Below are 22,469 nucleotides of genomic sequence, written 5' to 3'. Positions count from 1 at the left end.
CAAGGACACGCATCCCCAGACTCCAAGGCTCGGAATCTGCCTGTGTTGTGCTCTTAACTGTACACAGCTGGAACTGGGGGAGCCCTTTGCTGCCACCACCGACATCTACCTCCCTTGCCTGCTGTCCCGGGAAGACAGAGAGCACCCTGTCCTTCAGCGCCCCAGGCGTGAGGTGACCGAGGTCCCTCCTGCTGCTCTCGGAAGCAGCCTGTGATTGCTGTGGCCTGCATGCCAGGCTGGACTGACAGCTGGGAGGCTGGGGTCAGCTCTTTCTCATACTCTGTCCTTGGTGGCCAGGGGCAGCCGAGGGCACCGGGCCTGGGCCAGCCATGGGGGTCCCCGTCCCCGCTGGACCACACTCTCCCAGGCTGCTCCTTTGTCCCCATAGACCTCAGTTTTCCCATCAAAAAAATAAAGAGAGATTTGGCTACATGAATTTAGGACGGGCGGCAGCTCCTAAATCAAATCCTGCTTCACCACTGCCCTCTTTGGGCAGTTTCCTCATCTGTAAAATGGGAACAAGATTGGTGCCTGCCATCAAAGAGGTGTGATGAGAATGAAGTCAGGTCAGGTGTGTGAGGTGCTCACAGGAGGGTCTGGCGTGATGAACACGCTCACGGCTGTGCGCTGCCCCCACCACAACCCCTCATCAGCAAGCCTGCTTGAAGAAGGGAACCTGCCATCATTCCCTCTCTCTTTAGGAAGCATGTAAGGCATGTCACAGGCACCACGGACACGCCTGTGTTCAAATCTCACCTCTTCCCTTCCCAGTGATTTTCTTCTGTTACGAGACTAGGGAATGAATCACGAAGAGCTTCAGACTGTGTCTAGGTATCCCTGTCCCCACCATACCCCCAGCCAGGGGATCGGGGTGTCTGTGCAGGTGGGTGGGGGGCTGTGTCGAGGTATCCCTGTCCCCTCCATGCCACCAGCCAGGGGATCAGTGGTGGTGGGGGGTGTCTGTGCAGGTGGGCTGGGGGCTATGTCTAGGTATCCAAGGGATGGGGGAGTGTCTATGCAGGTGGGTGGGGAGCTGTGTCTAGGTATCCCTGTCTCCACCATACCCCCAGCCAGGGGATCAGGGTGTCTGTGCAGGGGGGCCATGGGGCTCACCCTCTTGTAGAAGCGGTGCAGGTAGAGCAGCGTCTCGAGGTCCGTGCGTTGCCGCTCAGCCGCCATATAGAAGTGGGTCAGCTTAGCCTGGAAGGCCCGCTGGGTGGAGGCAAAGGCTGCCAGCTCTGGGAGCTCTGCTCCTCCTGCCTCCCCGGCTCCTCCAGCTGTGGCTCCCAGCTGAGCCGCCTGCTTTGACAGCTCCAGGCCTCGGCGGTACTGGGCCTGAGAAGGGAGGGGACCGGGCGTGCACTCAGCTCCGGCCTTGGCTGGGGCCTCCCTCAGAGGTCGGCAACCTCCCGCGTCCCTGCTGCCGAGCCAGGAGACTTTCTGAGCTTCAGTTTCCTGATCTGTAAAAGGGGGACCCTAATGGCACCCGCCTCATGGGGCTTAGCTGCTGGTGAGGATTTAACAAGAGCAGTTATCGGCCAGGCACGATGGCTCACACCTGTAATCCCAGCACTTTGGGAGGCCGAGGCTGGTGGATCACAAGGTCAGGAGTTCGAGACCAGCTAACCAACATGGTGAAACTCCATCTCTACTAAAAATACAAAAGTTAGTTGGGCGTGGTGGCAGGGGCCTATAATCCAGCTACTTGGGAAGCTGAGGCAGGAGAATTGCTTGAACCTGGGAGATAGAGGTTGCAGTGAGCAGAGATTGTACCACTGTCCTCCAGCCTTGGCGACAGAGCGAGATTCCATCTCAAAAAAAAAAAAAGAAAAAAAGAAAAAAAAAAAAAAGCAGTAATCATGCGTCTGGAAGTCTCCAGGCCCTCGCCGTGGCAGTTCACTTTGCCTAGCCAGGCTCTGCTGAGACGTCCCTCTGAAAAACTTCTCTGACTCCAAAGGCTCCTGCTCTGAGTCCCTACGTTCTCCCTTTCACATTTGCCCTTTCTGTGCGTGTTTCCCTGTTTGTCCCCGCCCCTGCCCCTGCTCCCCACTGGCCTGGGAATTCCTGAGCACTGATACGGGGCTGAATCACTGTGGCCCAGGGCTTGTTACATCACATCATGTTGACGCAGCTTCCCTACCCCCGACTCCTGGCTCTGTGAGGCTGAGTTATTAGGTTTAGGGTAAGGCCCTGGAAACTGCATTTTAAGAAACCCTTTGGGGGACTGGGAATATTGTCCGGCTTGGCCATCTGGCAAGGATCCTAGAAGAAATATAACGTCTCAGCTGAACTCTGCGAAATGAGCTGGTTCCCTCACTGTCTCTGCAACTTTTCCTGCTCTTCCCACCTCCACAGCTTGGCCCCGGCAGTGCCACCCCCTCAAATGCCCTCTCCACGTGCTGCAGTCCCGCTCCTCCGTTGCCTGGCACGCACTGCAGCCTGGAGGAAGAAGTTCTCAAACTCTGCGTGGGCTTTCTCCACTGTCTTCAAACTTCCATCCTTGGGGGTCAGCGTTTGCAGGCACCTGCCTCCTTCCTGCTCCATCCAGTCGCTGACCTGGGGCAGGAGAGGCAGATCTGGACATGAGGGGCTGCTAGGAGACCTCCCTTGTCCAGCTCCCGACATCCTGGGAGGCCGAGGTCTTCTGTCCTCACACATTCAGTGGCTAGGCCTGTGACCACTGGCTTGGACCGAAACTCTCCCAATTCTGGGCATGGGAAGGAATGACCTGGGGAGGGGAATGTGTCATGTTCTTCGCAGTGGGACCCGAGAGGGTATCTGGCCTGGCCAATGCCTGCATAGTGGCCCCTCAGTGCACACTGTTGTCTGAATGAAGTCACCGGGTGGTGAACATCAGGCTACTCTAACCAATCAGTGGTGCTAATCATAAAAGAGGTGGCCTCGGGGGTGAGGAGTCCCTGTTCGTGTGTGTGCGCACGCACGCCTGCAAACAGTGCCGGAGAAAAGGCTGCAGGCTGCAGAGGGCAGTTTATGGGACCGCTGGGAACTCACCGTGTGAACCTGGCAAGCCACTCCTCCTTTCGGGGCCTCAGTTTACTCAGTGGTAAAATGGGGTAGACATGAAGACTCAGTGAAAGACAGAGGGTATAAAATGGCCCTCGACGCCCTGTGTGGAAGTTCTGTTCTTATCCTGGGGTATCTTAAAGAGCCCATTCACTCATGATCTTCACAGACCCAATGTAGCAGGTACTAACACTATCCCCATTCAGCAAATGAAGACACTGAGGCACTGAAGAGCGAAACATCTTGTCCAGGGAGGGCCACACCACAAGCAAGTGCTCAGCCAGGAATGGGCCAGAGCTGTCTGATACAGGGACACGCCATGCCCCACAGCTCCCGGCAGAAAGGAGTGTATTGGTTCTTGGCACCGGCAGTCAGGTGAAGCCATGCCAGGTGCGGGTTCCAGAATCAGACCCCAGATATGCAACCACAGGCAGGTCTCCCAGCCTCAGTTTCCCCATCTGTGCAGTGGGTGAAATCCTAGCACCTTCCCCACATCACCGGTAAGAGATGAAGTTGGAAAGCAACGATGTTCACAACAGCTCTGGCCCAGGGCTTGGCAGGGAGTTGGCGCTCAATAAGTGCAGCTCTTGAAGTTAGGTCTTCACCCACTGAGCACTTATGGAGCACCATGTCATGTGGCATGCCCCAAGGATGCCTGCCTGGTGTCCTTTCTCCAGAGCAAAGCGTCTGGCTGGGGCTGGGCCTGGAGTCGGGGCTCTCCTGTGCAATGCGGCCAGGCAGAACCCCCACGCCCCAAGCCAGCCTCCCCTTTCACCTGGTGAATGGTGGCTTCCAGGTGGCCCAGGCGGATGCGGAGCTCCAGCTTCCCCAGGAGGCTGTTGGATGCGGTGACCAGAACGTGAAGCTGCTCGTCCACAAGGCTGTATAGGGCAGTGGCTGCAGCCAGACGGCTCCTGGGAGACGGCCGGAGGTGAGAAAAGACCCGTGCTGCCCTCTTCACCCCGCTGTACTCCCACCCCACACAGGCCTGCCCCCCCATCTCTGTGGCCCCAGCCTGGGTTTCCAGCTAACTTGCTGTGTGACCGTGGGCAGGTCCCTACACCTCTCTGGGCCTCAGCCTCGGCCCTCCATGGGACTAGGAGGACAAGAAGACACAGTAGGAAGTGAAATGACCCTCTCCCTTCCCCAGGAGAGTATGAAGCTGGCCAGACAGATCTGGGTTCAAAGCCCAGCTCTGCTGCCTTCTGGTAGGAGGCTCTGCGCAAATTTCTCAACCTTTCTGTGTCTCTGTTTTTTCTTTTGTGAGGTGGAGATAATCACAGAACCCACTTCATAGTATGGTTGTAAGGACTGAATAATTTAACGACCTGGCTCTCAACCCTAGCTGTACATTAGAATCTGCCCTGGAAGGTTTAACACATCTCAATGCCATGGGCCAGTGAAGTCGGACTCTGAGTTGAGCCAAGACACTGATGCTTTCTTTCCTTTTTTTTTTGTTTTTTCTTTTCTTTCTTTCCTTCTTTTTCTTCCGTCTCTCTCTCTTCCTCTCTTTCTCTGATGGAGTCTCACTCTGTTGCCCGGGTTGCAGTGCAGTGGCACAATCTCTGCTCACTGCAGTCTCAGCCTCCCGGGTCCTAGCAACTCTCCTGCCTCAGCCTCCCGGGTTCTAGCAATTCTCCTGCCTCAGCCTCCCGGGTTCTAGCAATTCTCCTGCCTCAGCCTCCCGGGTTCTAGCAATTCTCCTGCCTCAGCCTCCCGGGTAGCTGGGATTACAGGCACATGCCACCACACCTGGCTAATTTTTGTACTTTTAGCGGAGATGGGGTTTCACCATGTTGGCCAGGCTGGTCTTGAACTCCTGACCTCAAGTGGTCCACCTGCCTCAGCCTCCCAAAGCACTACAGGATTACAGGCGTGAACCACTGTGCCCGGCAGAGGCACTGATAGACCTCAGGTGGTTCCAGGGCAGCCAGGGCAGAGAACCAGCACTCCTGCATGCACAACACTTAACACAGCGCCCAGCGCACGATGTTTGTCAAGTCAGTGCTATTTCTATTGCCATGGTGGGAAGTTGCTGCAACACACCCACTGGCCCTGCCTCCATTTCACAGATGGGGAAAACTGACGTCAAGGGAGGGGAACCGACTCGCAGGTGGCGGTCTGAGTTGGAACCCCACCCACGGCTGTTTGTGCACATATTTTTTAAAAAGTGCTCAGAGCCACAAGTCACTAAGGAAGAAGTGTGGATGGGATTTCAGGTATGGGGATACTTGCGTGAAGGGAGGAATCTCAAACCCTGCCCTGCCCTCCTCTGCTCTAGAGGCTCTGCCTTCAGAGGGAAAATGGAAGAGAAGATGGAAGAAAAGCTTGCCTTCCCGGAGGGCACCTCGCTCTGCCTCAGCCTCCCCACCTGACTGCAGCTCCCCACAGGTCGCCACCCTTCCAGGGAAGAGCTGTGGGCCCAGGGTGCATGAACGGGATAGAAAATCTCTGCACGCCTGGAGAGGGAGGGATGGAAACGCCCAGAGCAGCAGGGACCCGCCGCAGAAACACCCAGAGCAGCACGTGTGGGACCACAGTGCCCCCTGGTGGAGTTGCTGGCAGCCGCGGGTCTATGTGGTGTGGGGTGGACAGGAGGGGCCTGGGCCGGGCAGGTGAAGGTGGAACAGGATGAGAAAGACAGTGCGAGCCCCCTCCAGGCACCGGGGGGCAGGGCGATGACCCCACACCCACTGCTGCTTGTGCTTCCATCTGTGTGAGCCTGCTCTCAAGTCTAGTGCAGCTCTGGGTGGTGTGTTCAAGATTCTGGGACCAGACCGCCTGGATTCAAGTCCGGGCCCCACCACATCCCAGCTGTGTGACCCTGGACTAGTCACTTACCCTCTCTGAGCCTCAGGTTCCTCCACTGCAAAATAAGGATAATACTTGCAGCTACTTTAGGAGTGAATTAAACAAGTTGGTATTTGTAAAGCCCTGAGAAAAATGCTGGACACATACAAAGGGTTATTTAGGTCTTGGTTCCATAAACAAAATGTTCTTAAAAGCTCACGAAGCCGGGTGCAATGGTTCGTGCCTGTAATCCCAGCACTTTGGGAGGCCAAGGTGGGTGGATCACCTGAGCTCAGGAGTTTGAGACCAGCCTGGCCAATGTGGTGAAACCTTGTCTCTACAAAAAATACAAAAATTGGCTGGGTGTGGTGGCAGGCGCCTGTAATCCCAGCTACTAGAGAGGCTGAGGCAGGAGAATCGCTTGACCTGGGAGGCAGAGGTAGCAGCAAGCTGAGATCGTGCCACTGCACTCCAGCCTGGGAAATAGAGTAAGACTCCGCCTCAAAAAAAAAAAAAAAAAAAAGCTCATGCGAACTTTGCCCTTGACTTTGAATATAAGTAGCTGTGTGCTAAGAGGGAGAAAATATTTGCAATTGCTGACCAATTTAATGACTGACTTTTCCCTATCCCCAAAATTGAAAAAAGCTGGAACTTTCTAGGAATGTCTGTAATTCATTCTGGCTCTGAGACCCCTGAGATACCATGAGGTTCTCATAGGTGTGTTTGAGCACCCTACTGGGGAGGGCAGGGCCAGGTAGGGGTTAAATACTCAGATGACCTGGCTTCAAATCCCTGACTGGCCGCTGCGTAGCTGCTATTTCCCTTGGCTGAGCCTCAGTTACCCATCAGACAAATAGACAATGTGGACCTCACAGAGTTCTTGCCAGAAATAAATGAGACAGGTCCTTGCAGGGCTTCAGCCTGGTGTTCGGGTCAGAGAAAGCACTTGGTCCAAAAGGGTGACCAGAAATGGGTAGGTGACATCAACCGATGCCCATCCCAGGCTCAAGATGGCTGGGGCTGAAGGAGGGGAAGCAGAGAAGGGACAAAGAAATTGCTGGGGCTCAGGGTGGGTTCCTCTGACCAGGCCTCAGCCTGGGATACAAGCCCTGCAGCTACTGCAAAACTGGGTACCCTCAGGGCTCAGCTATGTGTCCCCTAGATGGGGTGGCCCCAGCTCCAAGCTCCTGGGCCAGAAACAGGATGGGGTGGAGGAGGAAAGACCTGGATGTCTGTACCTGACATCAGGGCTGAAGTCCAGCCTGCTGGCATCACGCTGCAGCCTGGCCAGGGTGGCTCCACCTTCCCGCTGGAGGCCCAGTAGGCCTGGGTCCCTCAGCACAGCCTCCATCAGCTCCTTGGACTTGCTCAGGCACCTGGTGGCCTCCTGCCAGCATAGGGAGGTGCCCTGAGACCCCATCCCCACTCTCCCTCTGCAACCTTCCAAGGCTCCCCACACCCAGACCAAGTCCAACTCCCAGTTTGGCATTCAAGGTCCTCCAGAAAGTCTGTAGTTTCTATCTCAAAAACATCCCCTCTAGTCACGCCCCCTCTCATCACCATGGCAACCTCACTGGTCCACCCTCCAGCAAGCATCTCTTGCTGGGACGCCCATTCCAGCCTCTTCACTCATCTTCCTGCTGCCCTCCGACTCCCCCCCCAGTCTGTTCTCCAGATGAACAGATCTCAAAGTGAAAATCTGGTGACTCCTGGTTTAAAACTCTCCAGTGACTTCCCTGCAGGCTTAGAGTCTAATCCCAACCCAACTCTTCCTTGATCCAGCCCCTGCTGCATCTAGAAGCTCCCCCCGTGCTTCTCTGCCACTCATTCTGCTCCACACTGGGCTCCTTGCTACTCCTGAACACCCAGGTATAATACCACCCCAGGGCCTTTGCATGCGTTTGCTCCCTGCCTGGAGCACAGGCCCCCACAAAGGCAGGCTCCTTCTCAAACTTCAAGCCTCAACTTAGAAGCCAGCTCTTCAGAGAGGCCTCCTCCTTCCCCATTATTCCCAGTCTTACTTCCACAGGACTTGACACAATTTGGAATGACATACCCATTTATTTGCTTTTTTTTTTTTTTTTTTGAGACAGAGTCTCGCTCTATCACCCAGGCTGGAGTGCAGTGTCACAATCCCAGCTCATTGCAACCTCCGTCTTCCGGGTTCAAGCAATTCTCAGCCTCCCAAGTAGCTGGGACTATAGACACCCACCACCACGCCTGGCTAATTTTTGTATTTTTAGTAGATTCGGGATTTCACCATATTGGTCATATTGGTCAGGCTGGTCTCGAACTCCTGACCTTATGTGATCTGCCCATCTTGGCCTCCCAAAGTGCTGGGATTACAGGCGTGAGCCACCAAGCCCGGCCTTGTTTGCTTTTTAAACTACCACCTCTGCCACTGCACCAGGAACCTTGAGAGGGCAAAAGTCAGTTTGCCCCAGGCTGATCTCCGTGGGAGGGCACAAAGTGGGTGCCCCCCAAATATCAGTCAAGCGAATGATGAAAAACAGGGACAATAATGGCCTCCCCCTCGTCCCCAGGCTGTCCCCTTCTTGAAACCCTTGGTCCACTGAGTCTGGGGTATGGTTTGCTTCCCTGCCCACTGTGCTCCAGGCTCACCTGCATCCCCCCAGGGGGGTCAGCCTTCTCGAATTCCTCTATGGAAGCTTGTAGCAGGGAAGAGGCCTGGTGGAGCTCGGCAAGGAAAGGGTCCAGCTTCTGCAGGATAGAGGACCAGAGTGGAGGTGTCAGCCCAGGGCGGGCCGGAGGATGGCTCTTCCACCCCAGGAGTGCACAGGGGAGGTGGGAGGCAGTGGTTCTCAAACTTTAGATGCATCAGAAGCATCTGGAGAGCTGATTAAAACACAGACTTCTGGGCCAGGTGCAATGGCTCATGCCGCTAATCCCAGCAATTTGCGAGGCCAAGGCAGGTGGATCACCCGAGCTCAGGAGTTCTCAACCAGTCTGGGCAACACAGTGAAACCTCATCTCTATTACAATACAAAAAAATTATCCAGGCATGGTGGCATGCGCCTGTAGTCTCAGGTACTCGGGAGGCTGAGGCAGGAGAATTGCTTGAACCTGGGAGGCGGAGGTTGCAGTGAGTTGAGATCACGCCACTGCCCTCCAGCCTGGGTGAAACTGCAAGAGTCCATCTCAAAAGAAAAAAAAAAAAAACAGACTTTTGGGCCCTGCCTCTGAGTTTCTGCTTCTCCTCTGGGCCGGGGGGCGGGGCATGGTAGAATGTGCATTTCTAACATGTTTCCAGGTGTTGCTGATGCTGACGGCCTGGGGGACCACACTTTGAGAACCACTGGTATTGAGTATGAGTGAGGGAAAAGAAAGGAGACAGGCCTGAGCAATTCCCAGGCCGGTGGGGATGCCATGGGGTAAGGGAAGGAAGGGGGCAGAGTTAGGGGAGCATTCTCAGCTGAGTCCCAATTCAGCCCAGCTCCTTCACTTACAAGCTGTGAGACCTTGGGCAAGTTACTTAACCTCTCTGTGTCTCTGCTTCCTGCTCTAAAATGGAGATCACAGTAGTTCCTGCCTTCTATGGTTGTGTGAGGATTAAGCCCAGTAATATATGCCAGGCACTTAGAACAGAGCCCAGCCCAGACTGCGTTTATTGCCATTCTCAGTTTTATGTAGTGGGCCTATAGGTAAGATTTCATTTCAAGGAAAGGGTTTAAAGCTACAGTACAGTTCAAAACCCAGTGGATTCATTGGAGGTTTCTGGAAGGGGAAGCTAGGAGGCTGCGGGGCAAGCAGAAAAGGAGACTGTCCAGTATGTATCTTTTTGTACCATCTGAAATTGGAAGGTACTTATTGCCTATTCAAAAACAGTTTTTAAAAGATACCCAGGCAAAAAGGAAATAAGCCACCGTGTTAGGCTGTTAGTCTGCACCAGTGGTTCTCAACACAGGGCGGCTTTGCCCCCGAGGACATTCGGCAATGTCAGGGGACATTTTTTGATTGTCATAATTTGTGGGGTGCAAAGAATGAGTAGAGCGGGGGATGGGGCCAAGCATGCCGCACCGTTTGTATTTTTAGATATGGGGTTTTGCCATGTTGGCCCGGCCGGTCTCAACAAAACAGAATTGCTCAGCCCCAAACGTGAACAGGTTAAGGTTGAGGAGCCCTGGTTTAGAGAGAACCCTGGGGGGGCATTAATGGGCATGGGTTTCGGTGTGGTTTGAGCCTACTTTGTTTATGTTTTTGTTTTTGTTTTTGTGAGATGAAATCTTGCTCTGTGGCCCAGGCTGCAGTGCAGTGGTGTGATCATGGCTCACTGCGATCTCCACCTCCCAGGTTCAAGCAATTCTCATCCCTCAGCCTCCTGAGTAGCTGGGACTACAGGCATGTACCACCACGCCTGGCTAATTTTTTCTTTTTTGTATTTTTAGTAAATATGTGGTTTTACCATGTTGGCCAGGCTGGTCTCAAACTCTTGACCTCATGTGATCCACCCACCTCTGTCTCCCAAAGTGCTGGGATTACAGATGTGAGCCACAGTACCCGGCCCTCTATATTTATTTTCAGTTAATATAGATATACCTCTTATGTGGCAGACACTCCTCTAAAGTCTTTACCCATATTAACTAAATTAATCCTCATAAAAACCTCATAAGGAGGTACTATTATTACCCCCTATTTAACTGATGAGGAAACGAAGGTGCAGAGAAGGTAAGTAACTTATCCACGATCACACAGCACGGCTGGGATTGTAACGCAGGCAGCCCGGCCTCAGAGCCTGACCTCTTAATCATTCTACTCTGTACCTCCATTGTAAACATTTGCTGAGTGACTATTTTTTAGTGCAGTAGAGTTGATGGATCCATGGGACAGAAGACTGAAGAGAGGAAGAGAAGGAGAGGGGCCGAGGCTAAAGGCCGTGATGGCAAACACCTGGAAGAACTGCACCCACTCGCTGTGGCAATAGGGGAAAGGGCCTCCCAGGGCTTCGGGCAGCTGGCTGGGGTCCACGTGGTGGCTGAGGGCCTTCAATGAGGTCAGCACCTCCACCTGCAGACCAAAGAATCAGGAGAACCAGGGACTCAGTGTGAGGACAGTCATTTTAGAAGGTCCTGCCCAGATCCCCACCCCAGCACCAGTTCATCTCCCACAAGCAAGGTTGACTCCAGCTTTAAAAGCTGCTTTGTGGGCAACCCATCTTCTCTGGAAACGCTAACAAATCAAAATTCGGAACCAGACCCTGGTTAAGGAATGGCAAATAAACAGCACTCACACTGCCTTCTCCTAGCCTATGCCCAAGGCAGACATCATTAATCAATCACAGCACTTGTTCCCTCTGAGCTTGGCTCTTTCCCAGCACAACTCTCCAGGCAATCACACAAACTGATTGAAGTTGGCCCTTACGATGAAACTTCTTTGTAATCCTTGCACAGTTCCCTGATGAGCCACCAAGAGCTGCTTTCTTCTTGGGGCTGGTGAGAAAAGTCACTAAATCCCAACAGTGTCCCCTAAGACATGGAAGAAAAACTAGGTGACTGCTTCTCCCAGGCAGGGAAATTTGGGTTTATGCTGGGAATAGCTCCAGATACCTAGGCTTGGGATTTGGCGGATTCTGTGGGTTTTTTTGGACCCGCCTGATATTCCTGCTACTCAAAGTGCAGTCCTAGGACATGCTGGAAATTCAGAGTCCCAGGGCCCATCCAGAATTACCCAATCAAAATCTGCACAGTGACGTACATCCCCAAGAGATCAGTAAGCACACTGAAGTTGGAAAAGCACATCTCCAGCCTACAATGTGCCTCTTCACTAACCAGGAGGAAGGAGACTTAAAATCACATCCCAAAGCGGGACGGAGTACTGACTGCCCATACTCATTACTGTGGTGTGTGGCACTAATTAAAGGGAGCTGCAGGCTCGTTCCTGCAAAGTCCCACTTCAGCTCCACATCTGTATTAATTAGGGTGAGAAATACAGGAAGAGCAGGTCTGACCGCAGTGTGCAAAAGACACCGGAGTCAGGAGACTCCAGCCCTGCGGCCAGCTTGCTGTGTGGCCTTAGGCTTCAGTTTCCCCCTCTGAAAAGAAAGGGAGGAGGGATGGACCAGATGAAGCTTTTCAAATAGTTTTCATGCATGTGCAACTCTCGATCATGCGGTGGCACCCACCAGGGGTTGCTAGGACTGCCAGAGAGAGGTCATTCTGTGACTGATTTCACAATGCCTGCTATGGAGCAATACTGGGGAGTGGTAGCGCTCACCCCTCATATTTATTGCCCTACGCTAGATTATTCCAAGGCCTCTTCTATCTCATGAATTCTGCAGCTCTTCCTCTCCTTAACCCCAGCTCCCCTCGAGCCCAACAACTCCCCTCCTCAACCGCCCACCCCGCATCCCCCTCACCTGGATGTCAAGCAATGTCTGCAGCTGGAGAGCCGCCTCCTTCTCCCCCAGGAAGAGAACAGCTCGGATGGAGGCTGGGACCTGAGCCTGTCAAAGAGAACCACTGCAGAGCTGCTTCTCCCAAACCTTCAGGGAGCCTCACACACTGATTTCCTCCTCCATCCCCTGTAAGATGCAGGCAGATGAGCCCTAAGGACAGGGTGGGGTCCCCCCATGACTGGGATCTTTGTGTGTTATGTTTGGATCAGGAATTGTTGGATGGATGTCATGAGGGCAAAAGGTTCAAGCTGTGTTGCAAACCTTTCTAGATGACCCGCCCCTCCGGGCCTCCGTTTGTCCATCTACAAATCGAAGGAGGTCCAACCATAAGGTAAACAGATGCAGGACCTCCATGGACTCTGCTGCCCATCATGGCTGGAGAGGAATCTCTTCTCTCCTCCCTTCTCAGCTCGTGAGGTTTATGTGATCGAAGTCTGAGCCAGTCAGTGTGTTGCATTCACCCCCAGGCCGCACGGTTGGGTGTGCAGGGACTCCTAAACCAAACGTAACTGAGACACAAAGACACTTTTGCTGACATCTCTGGGAAAATAATCTCTCACTTTTTCCTAATGGATTTAAAGGAGAGACCAGGTGAAGTCAGAGCTGCTGGGAGCCTTTCTGCCACCAAGGGGCATAGGGTGGTTATGTGAGAATGGCAGTCTCCCAAGAGAATGGGGCCAGAAATGGAGAGAGAGAAACCAGGTTCTAGTGACAATATCTGAGATCCTGGATCAAGCCATACTTGAAGCTGGACTTGGCTCCTGGACTGTCCAGTGACATGAACCAATGAGCTCCAAGCTTGTCAGGGCTGAGTTTTCTGTTGGCTGCGGTAAAAGTCCCTGCCTGAGAGTCCTGGTCCCAGCCCTAAGCACCCCCGGGCACTGTGAATGTCAGGAGGCGCCTGGTGGCTCCCAGGACTTACTAGGCTAAGGCTCTCCACCTCCCACTCACCTGAGTGGCCTGCAGGGCACTGACCAGACCAGGCTGTGGGGGCTGTTTTCTGGCATCAATCAGGACCACCACCCCCTTGGCTTTATCTTCAGGCCTGCGGGTGGTAAACAGAATAGGCAGTCTTGCTGGATGGCCTAGTGGAAGGTGAGAGAATCTGGCTGCTAGAAGCTTTGATTTATTGGTAAACTCTTCATTCTACAAGAACAAGTTCCAATGCCCCTTCCAGGAAGCCCTCCATGGTTCTTCTCCAGGCAAAGCCCTTTGCCTTCTCTTTGGTGCTCCTGCAATACCTCAGGCAGCCCTAGTTTATAGCCCTGCTATTCCTAATTCTAGCAACTAACCCAGGTACAATGGGTGAGTCACTTGGGACTCACACACTCTTTTTGTGTAGGCAGAATCCTTATTTTGTTCATGAATACAACTCCCTTCAAAAAGCCATGTTCCCCCAGGGCCTGGCTTCTGATTGGTTGAGACAACAGTAGTGACCCAATTCCTCTGGCCAGTGATTGGTTTAGATGGGGGAGGGTCATGTGACATTTCTGGCCAATGAGATGTGAGGAGAAGTTTTCTGTGGAAAGGGACTTCTGGGAAAGACATTCTGTCCTTTAAAAAGTTCTTACAAAGAGTTATGAGGCAGAGACATAGAATGATACATTTCCTTAACAGACAAAACATTTTGAAGGGAGTATCTGTTGATTGCAGCCAAAACGCCCTTGCAGGTTCAGTCAAATTGCAATGAGCTTACGGTGGGCCACTTTTCAGTGACTATCTTAGGATTTTCCAAACTCTCCCAATTGTCAAGACTTATTAAAATACTGATTCCTCACCTCACTGCTCCCCTATCCCCACCCCTGTAGCCATCTGGACAGTGGGTACAGGGTAGGCCAGGGACTCTGTGTGGTTCCAAGCACTCTCTGCCAGTCTGATGATCAGGCAGGACTGAAAAATAGCCCCCAACTGCCGTCAAGCCTTATAACCCAGTCAGTGCACAGATAACACTCGAGGTGGCCCAGTGGGAGGATGGAGCTGTGGTGCTGCCATCAGTACCTTGTGGGCTGGGCAAGCTGTTTCATCTCCCTGAGTCAATTTAATCATGATAGTACCAGCCTTATGGGCTGTGGTGAGGACCGATGAATTCATTCGTGTAAAGCACTCAGTGGCTGCACAGAGTAAATGGGATGTGAATATTAGCTATGATTATCCTAGAAGGGGAAACGGAGGCACAGAAAGGCCCAGTGGCAGACAGTGAGAGGAGACTCTGGGAGGTGATTTTAACACTCTGACTTTATGTCCTCGCCTCCCTCTGGCGATGCCCATGCTGGACAGTGATTTTTTCCAGACCTGTCTCTGCCACCAACCTGGAGGCCCTTAGAAGCCAGGGCCCTATGTGAGGAGCCTCTGTCCCTAGCACCATGTGGCATGAAGCCAGGCCCAGAGCAGGGGCCCAGCCAATGTTCACTCAGAGCACAAGTGGAGAAAACCAGCCCAGCACACAAGCACCTAGTACGCACTGCACGCCACAGTTTACACCCCCATGCCCCCGCATCCCTGCCACTTGTGCCCAGTTTGGTCCTTAGAGCCCTCTTGGTCGTGCCCTTTATTCAGGCGAGCTTTAGGGCAGGGGCATTATTTCCCCATGGTTGCATAGCAAGTTGGTGGGATCCCAGAGCTCTGTTTACCATACTAGCCACTTTTTTTGTTTGAGACAGAGTCTCGCTCTGTCACCCAGACTGGAGTGCAGTGACGTGATCTCAGCTCACTGCAACCTCCACCTCCTAGGTTCAAGCAGTTCTCCTGCCTCAGCCTCCTGATTAGCTGGGATCACAGACACGCACCACCATGCCCGACTAATTTTTGTATTTTTAGTAGAGACGGGGTTTCACCATCTTGGCCAGGCTGGTCTTGAACTCTGACCTTGTGATCCACCTGCTTTGGCCTCCCAAAGTGCTGGGATTACAGGCGTGAGCCACCACGCCTGGCTGCTGGTCACTTTATAGCACAGAAAAGGGGGTCCCATCTCCCACTCAGTCCAGAAAAGCATTCCACCTTGGACAAGAAAAAAAAATTGTCACTGGCCAGCAGGTGGCAGTGATGGCTCCAGTGGGATGGGATGCATGAAGAAGGTTCCAGAGGGTTCCATCACCTTCCACCACTTACCCTCAGAAGCAGACCTTTAGGTTGGGTTGGGGATTATTAGCTAGTCCTGAGCAGCATCCACTCTAAGCCTGCCCTGGTTGGAGGCTGAGTCCCAGAGGAAAAGAGGGTGCTTCTTTCCCAGCCAATCTATTATGTCTGAATGGTGGTGGGGGTAGGTGTATTAGGAGGAGCGTGAGAAATCAGCCTGAGTCCACTCATCATTCACTCATTTACTCACCCACTCATTCTTTCACCCTCTCATTTATTCATTTACTCATTCACCCTTTCCTTTGTTTATTCAAATATTTATAATTCAGTTGACAGCTCAATTATCACTTCCTCAGGGAAGCCTTCCCTGATTTTCCAATTGAAATTAACATCCCCTATTATTTTCACTCTACAACAGTGGTTCTCAAAAGTGTGGTCCCAGGCCCAGCACTGCTATCCTGGTGATAACAGTATCACCAGGAAATTTGTCAGAAATGCAGATTTTCAGGCCCCACCCACCCCTCATCTACTGAATCAGAAAATCTGGGGGATGGGCCCCTGCAATCTGTTTTAACAGTCCACTGGGTGATTCTAATGCACCCTCAAATTTGAAAACCTGCTGGGCGTGGTGGCTCATGCCTGTAATCCCAGCACTTTGGGAGGTAGAGGTGGGCAGATCACCTGAGGTCAGGAGTTTGAGGCCAGCTTGACCAACAGGGAGAAACCCCGTCTCTACTACAAATACAAAATTAGCTAGGCGTGGTGGCGCATGCCTATAATCCCAGTTATTTGGGAGGCTGAGGCAGAAGTATCACTTGAACTCAGGAGGCAGAGGTTGCAGTGAGCTGAGATTGTGCCATTGCACTCCAGCCTGAGCAACAAGAGCGAAACTCTGTCTCAAAAAAAAAAAAAAAAAAAATTGAAAACCACTGATCTATAGACATCCCTCTTGTCTTCATCACACTGTGCTCCTGAAAGTTTCTTGGCCATGGCTTGTTTCTTGCACCCTGTCCGCCTCTCCCACCAGCCTGGCAACCGCCCGATGGCAGGGACTGAGCCTGTCTTGTTTCTCCAGCATCTGTCTGAGGACGGGCTCTGTGAACAGAGACTGGATGGAAGGACATGGACTCTCCACTCCACTCAGTGCCTAATCCAGGGCTCTGGGCCCAGAGGGCTAAGGTGGGGATGGAGCCATCGGGGTGGCCCAGACGCTTACCTGGGGATGGCGCACAGGTAGGAGAGTAGCTTGGTGACCTCTGAAGCTGTGCACCATGGCGCCTCCCAGGCTCCCTCTGTAGTTGACACCAGAAGCAGGGGCCGCCCGGCCCTGTCCCGGCCACCTGGAGGAGAGAGGGTGCACATGGGCAGTGAGAACTTTGGTGGGGCCCTCTAGGGAACCTCTCCTGTGGCCTTCAGACCTTTGCCCATAATGGCTCCTTTGCCCAGAACACCCTTTCTCCTTTTCCTTCTGTGAACTCTGAACTTCTACTCATCCTTCGAGACCCAGCTCAAATGCCGCTTCCTGAGGAAAGTCTTCCCGGAATGTCTTCTGTGCAGAGTACTCTCTCGGTATAGGGTACCCGGGCAGGCAAAGCTCCTGGCACGAGCTCTGGGGTCACACAGAAAGGGGTCAGGTCTCCACTCTGCACTGACTCACTGTGTGTCTGTGGGCAAGTGGGTGCACCTCTGAGCTTAACAGATGGGGATCTGTTAAGGGGGGGAATAATCCGCTGAGCTTATTAGGTTATTTCGAGGATGGAATCAGCACCTGAGCAGCACTTCACACACAGCAAGAGCTCAAGTCGGTGGGATCCCAGACTGAGCTGCTCAATCACTGGTTGTCACAGTGATCACTGTCTCTGTTCTCGTCTCCAGTCCACAGGTGGTGAGTGTCCCGTGGCTACCAGCTCACTATTTCTTCTTGCAGACTTTCAACCCTGTGTTCCCGACAGGCTATTTCCTGTTCCAGAAATCTGGGCCTGTGCCTCACTCTCCCCACAGGGGTCATGAGGCTGAGGCACCAGGGGCCAGCACAGCCCATCCTCACGGGGGTGGCGGAGAGGGGAGGGCGGGGAAGGACAGCAGCGGGGGAAGAGGCCCAGGCCTTGGGAAACCACGGCTGTCCCGCAGCCTGGACTCAGAGCCCTGCACTTCAGCCACCTCACTCCGGGCTGCCCTGCAATGACCACCAGCCGCTCCACGTGGGCACCACCCTCTACGGTGTGCAGAACCCTTCACGGCTCATGAGGCCTTGGACAAACCTGACCACCTTCACGAGTGCTGCCTCACAGGGGTCCAACCACCTGGAACATTCTTTCACATATGTCTTAGAATCTGACATAATATTTAAAATTAAAAATATATATATTTGTGGGTATATAAATATATATGTATATATCAATGTTATATCCTGTTAATATTATGGATTTGGTCGGTTTCCCAATCCCACTGACAAACTTCAAAAGGCATTTTGTTGGGGTTGAGAGGAGAGACTTGAATAGGAACTGGAAATTGATTAGTCTGAGGTCATTCTTTTTAATTTTGTTAGGGGGCCGGGGGCAGTGTCTCATGCCTGTAATCCCAGTACTTTGGGAGAACAAGGCAGGAGGATGGCTTGAGCTCAGGAGCTCGAGACCAGCCTGGGCAACATAGCAAGACCGTGTCTTTACTAAAAATAAAAAAATAATTAGCCAGAAGTGGTGATGTGTGCCTGTAGTCCCAGCTGCTCAGGAGGCTGAGGCGAGGTGAGATAATCGCTTGAGCCGGGGAGGTTCAGGCTGCAAGAGCCATAATTGTGCCGCTGCACTCCAGCCTGGGTGACAGAGTGAGACCTTGTCTCAAAAAAAAAAAATTTTTTTTAATCAAGTGCACTAATAGTACTGTGATTATCAGGGAACACATGAAGTGTTTAGGGGATAGAATATGAAGATTTATAGTATTTTTATAAATACTTCAGAAAAAATAGATGAAGCATGACAACATGTTAAGATTTATTAAATCTGGGCAATGGGTACATGGGTATTCATGATACTATTCTGTCTACTTTTCCATAGGTTGAAATTTTTCATAATATAAAAGTCAAAAAGAGGCCAGGTGTGGTGGCTCATGCCTGTAATCTCAGCAGTTTGGGAGGCTGAGGCCAGTGGATCACCTGAGGTCGGGAGTTCAAGACCAGCCTGGCCAAGATGGTAAAACCTCATCTCTACTAAAAATACAAAAATTAGACGGGCCTGGTGTCGCATGCCTGTAATCCCAGCTACTGGGGGGCTGAGGCAGGAGGATTGCTTGAGCCTGGGAGGCAGAAGTTGCAATGAGCCAAGATTGTGCCACTACAGTCCAGCTTGGGTGACAGAGCAAGACTGTCTAAAAACAAAACCAAAAAAAAGGTGAAGTCATTAAACCATGAGAAAAGTGCACAACTTGTGAAGGTAGAGATGGTGAAGGTCTCTCCAAAATCCTATCGCAGCTGTTGGGTCCCTTGGGTCAGGAAATGCTGCATCATGCACCTGGGCCCATTTTGCTGATGAGGAAACTGGGGTGGGGAAGCAGCTTCCCAGTCCCCCATGGGCCCAGGTCCCCAAAGTCTCCACAAGGGTAGAGACCATGTCTGATTCACCCCCTGAATCAGGAGTGATGGTGAACCTTTGTCTGCTGTAAACCTGAGGCCTGGAGCTCAACTGCAGTTCTGACGGTGCTACACTCCCTTGCTCTATAACCTTCTATGGCTCCTTATGGCCTTGAGGAGAAACTGCAAGCCTTTGGACCTGGCACTGAAGTGTCCTGGGTTCTGCACACTCTTCCACCCTCATTTCATAAACTAGGTGTTGGGGCGGAGCTGTGTCCCATCCCCCTCCAAATTTATACGTGGAAGTCTTAACCCCCCAGTACGTCAGCATGTGGAAATAGGGTGTTTAAATAGGTAATTCAGTTAAAATAGGATTACTGGGGGCCCTACTAGAATATGACCAGTGTCCTTAGAAGAAGACATTTGGACACAGAGGGAAGACCCCATGAAGACACAGGGAGAAGATGGGCATTTGCAAGCCAAGGAGAGAGGACAGAAGGAACAAACCCTACCAACGCCTTGATCTTGGACTTCCAGCCTCCAGACCTATGAGGTAACTGATCTCCGTTGCTTAAGCCACCCATGTTCTGGCAGTCCTAGGAAACTAATATACTACGTCTCCCCTTGCCACCAACAACAGATGACAACACCCAGCTTTGTTCACCCTATTCCTTTTGCCAGGTATGCCCTACTGTCCTATCTCCATCTGGTGAAATCCCCTCATCTTTCAAAGACCAGCCAAGATGCCACCTCCTCCAGGAAGACCTCCTTACTGCCTTCCCTCTTTAGAAGCCGTTCCCCAACCCCAGGTTCCCAAAGCAAATGTAGGCCTCTGTGAGATCCTGCAAGTCTGAGAGCCTCTTATGGGTGTGCACTGGCTCAAACTCATTGCTCTATCCTCATGCTCAGTGCAAGGCTGGGTAATCAATGTCTGATGGATGCATGAAGGAACGGAGGGTTGGAGCGACACCTCTCAAACTTCATTGGCCTAGGGATCTTGCTGGAATGCAAATGCTGGTTCAGCAGGCCTGAGATCCTGCCTCTCTCTGGCTCCAAAGTCAGTCTGATGTAGGCGGTCCCCAGACCACACTGTGAGCAGCAAAGGGCTCACACACTCAGGACATTCCATACCGGGACACGATGGTCATGCGATTATGTGTCTGGTTCACGTGTCTGGTTCCCCACGCTGCCTGGAACAGGGCCCTGCACACACCCAGTGCCAGCTGTGGTGTGATCACAGCAAGGGGCAGTTATCCACCTGATTTGTCTTCAGCTGGGCCAAGGGGACCCCTTTGCCCCAAACATCATCCCTCACCTAACGGCTGGCGCTGAAATACCATCATTGGCATCTCAGAGTCTTGGCTTGAAGCTGTGCCGTTCACAGATATCATGAGCCTCAGGTGAAAATAAGGGTGGGAAGTTGGGTGGTGGGTAAGTCGGGGTTACCAAAAGTTGCTGAAAAATGTGTTGCGCCTGTCAGCAGCGTGAGTCACTCCAAGTCTGGGGAGGGAGGAATGGTAAATAACTGAATTTGCAAGCAACTAAAAGCATTTTTCATATTGAAACAAATGCGAATGTAATCTAGTTATGGATATTTAAAATGCATAGAAATTTTAAAGACAAAAAGGATTTCAAAGATCTCTGTGGAGCAACTGAGCGCTCAGGGTGAGCTCTCAATCCCAGGGGCTCTGTTCATTCACTTCCGCATTAGAGATTTTCCAGTGAAAAGACAGAGAAGCTTTCTCCTAAGGCTTCGTGCCTGTGGCCCCTAATGCCCAGAACCTTGATTATGTTTCCTTACATGGCAAAAAGGACATTGCAGATGTGATGAAGGGCAGGACCTTCAGGTGGCGAGATTAGCCTGGATCCTTCGATCTAATCATAGGAATCCTTAAAAGCAGAGAACTTTTCCTGGCTTTGGTAGGAGCAAGGTGCCAAGATAAATGGAGGGTGAGGAAGATGCAACATTGCTGGCTTTGAGGCTGGAGGAAGGGGCCACAAGCCAAGGAAAGTAGTGGTCTCTAGAAGCTGGAAAAGGCAAATAATTAAGCCCTGCAGACACTTGAATTCAGCCCAGCGAGATCCATGTTGGGCTTCTAAGGTACAGAGCTATTAGAGAATACATTTGTGTTGTTTCATGTCACTAAGTTTGCAATAACTTGTTATGGCCACAATGGGAAACAAATACAGTGTCTATTAAACAAGCCCCATCCCTAGCATGGGAACAGACATTCACACCTGCGTGTTGATCAGCTTCTTTCCTGAGAATTCATAAAATTCATGGGAATTTTATGGAGAACAGGGCTGGCCTGGGGCAGAGCTTGATCTTGGAGCACAGACTCTGGGGACTGTTTGCGCTACAAGGAAACTCCAGCAGAGGCTGGGGTGGATGCAGAGACACCGGCAAGGAGATCACTGCAGCAGGCAAGAGACCACATTGGTTTGGACTTGGGTGGGGTGAAGCCAACAGATTCTGAATACAGTTGACAGTTAACAAATTGAGGATGAAGTCGTCATCTTTGACTGCCATGTGGAAAGGCGGGAAGGTTGGGAAGAGTGAGGTGTGGGGATGTGAAATCAGGAGCCCATATTTGGACATGCTAAGTTAGAGACGCCTGTGAGGCCTCCACGCAGAGACATCGAGTAGTAAACAGCTGGATGGATAAGACTGGAGTTCATGGCCAGGGCCCCGGCTGGAAAAATCAGTGTGGGGGTTGTCAGTATGCAGAGAGCATTCACAGCAAATATTCCACCTCCTGAACAAGATCTCTTAGGAAGTGAGTGTAGATGGAGAGGAGAAGGGGACCAAGGACTGGGCTTTGGGGGCCCTTCAGGATTTACAGGTCTTGGAGATGAGAAGACAGGAAAGGAGGCTGCAAAAGTGTGGCCAGTGAGGTGGGGGGAAGATCAAATGGCAAGTGAAGGAAGACTTTCAAGAGGAGGAAGTGGCCGTCGTGCTAAATGCCGCAAAAGTGTCAAGGGTGATGGGGACTGAGAATTGACCCCTGGGTCTAGAAACATGGAAGCCACTGACGACCTTGACAAGACCTATCTCAGTGGTGAGTGGGGAAGGGATTCTGATTAGAGTGAGTGGAAGAGAGAAGGTGTGGAGACAGGGGACGCAGACAGCTCCTCCATGATGTAAAAGGGCGAGGGCGGTAACATGGGGGCTTAGAATGGCTCATGTCAAGCTGGGCAATATTGCAGCATGTTCTCATGCTGATGGAAATGGCCCAGAGCCAAAGACCCCCAGGAGGTCAGTGGTCAGGAATCGAACACAATTAGCTTGCACAATTGTGTGAACTTTTCCAGTTTTGTTCAGCTCAAGGGTACGCGTGGAGAGTTGAATCTCATGGAGGTTGGGATTTCTCCATGTAAGTGTGAAGATCGAAGAGAAAAGCAAGTGAGTGAGAGTGTTTGAAAGGAAGTGATTACAATGGTGACTCTGGACTCTAAGCTACAAAGAAGGGATGTGAGGATGTGACAGAGGGTGGAGGAGACATGATGGGGAAGGGATGTGATGGAGGGTGGGGAAACATGATGATGGGGAAGGGATGTGATGGAGGGTGGGGAGACATGATGATGGGAAGGGATGTGGTGGAG

At 52.1% G+C, this 22,469-nt stretch overlaps 1 protein-coding gene across 1 annotated transcript in view; it reads right to left on the bottom strand.

The window, feature by feature from the left end:
- KIAA1755 (KIAA1755 ortholog) overlaps positions 1-22,469 on the bottom strand; it is a 48,883-nt gene that overhangs the window by 3,382 nt on the left and 23,032 nt on the right. The window contains exons 5-13 of the mRNA XM_032294972.1: positions 16,518-16,641; positions 13,178-13,271; positions 12,188-12,274; positions 10,723-10,839; positions 8,437-8,535; positions 7,053-7,201; positions 3,800-3,938; positions 2,434-2,556; positions 1,114-1,335 (exon numbers count right to left, since the gene is read on the bottom strand). Coding sequence (XP_032150863.1) covers positions 1,114-1,335; positions 2,434-2,556; positions 3,800-3,938; positions 7,053-7,201; positions 8,437-8,535; positions 10,723-10,839; positions 12,188-12,274; positions 13,178-13,271; positions 16,518-16,641 — 1,154 coding nt within the window. The remainder of the gene's footprint in view (positions 1-1,113; positions 1,336-2,433; positions 2,557-3,799; positions 3,939-7,052; positions 7,202-8,436; positions 8,536-10,722; positions 10,840-12,187; positions 12,275-13,177; positions 13,272-16,517; positions 16,642-22,469) is intronic.

Source organism: Sapajus apella, unplaced genomic scaffold (genome assembly GCF_009761245.1).
Source record: "Sapajus apella isolate SASKATOON/1434 unplaced genomic scaffold, GSC_monkey_1.0 scaffold33, whole genome shotgun sequence".
NCBI lineage: Eukaryota > Metazoa > Chordata > Mammalia > Primates > Cebidae > Sapajus > Sapajus apella.
Note: the sequence above shows the minus strand (reverse complement) of the source record. Positions and strands in the feature narration are given on the sequence as shown.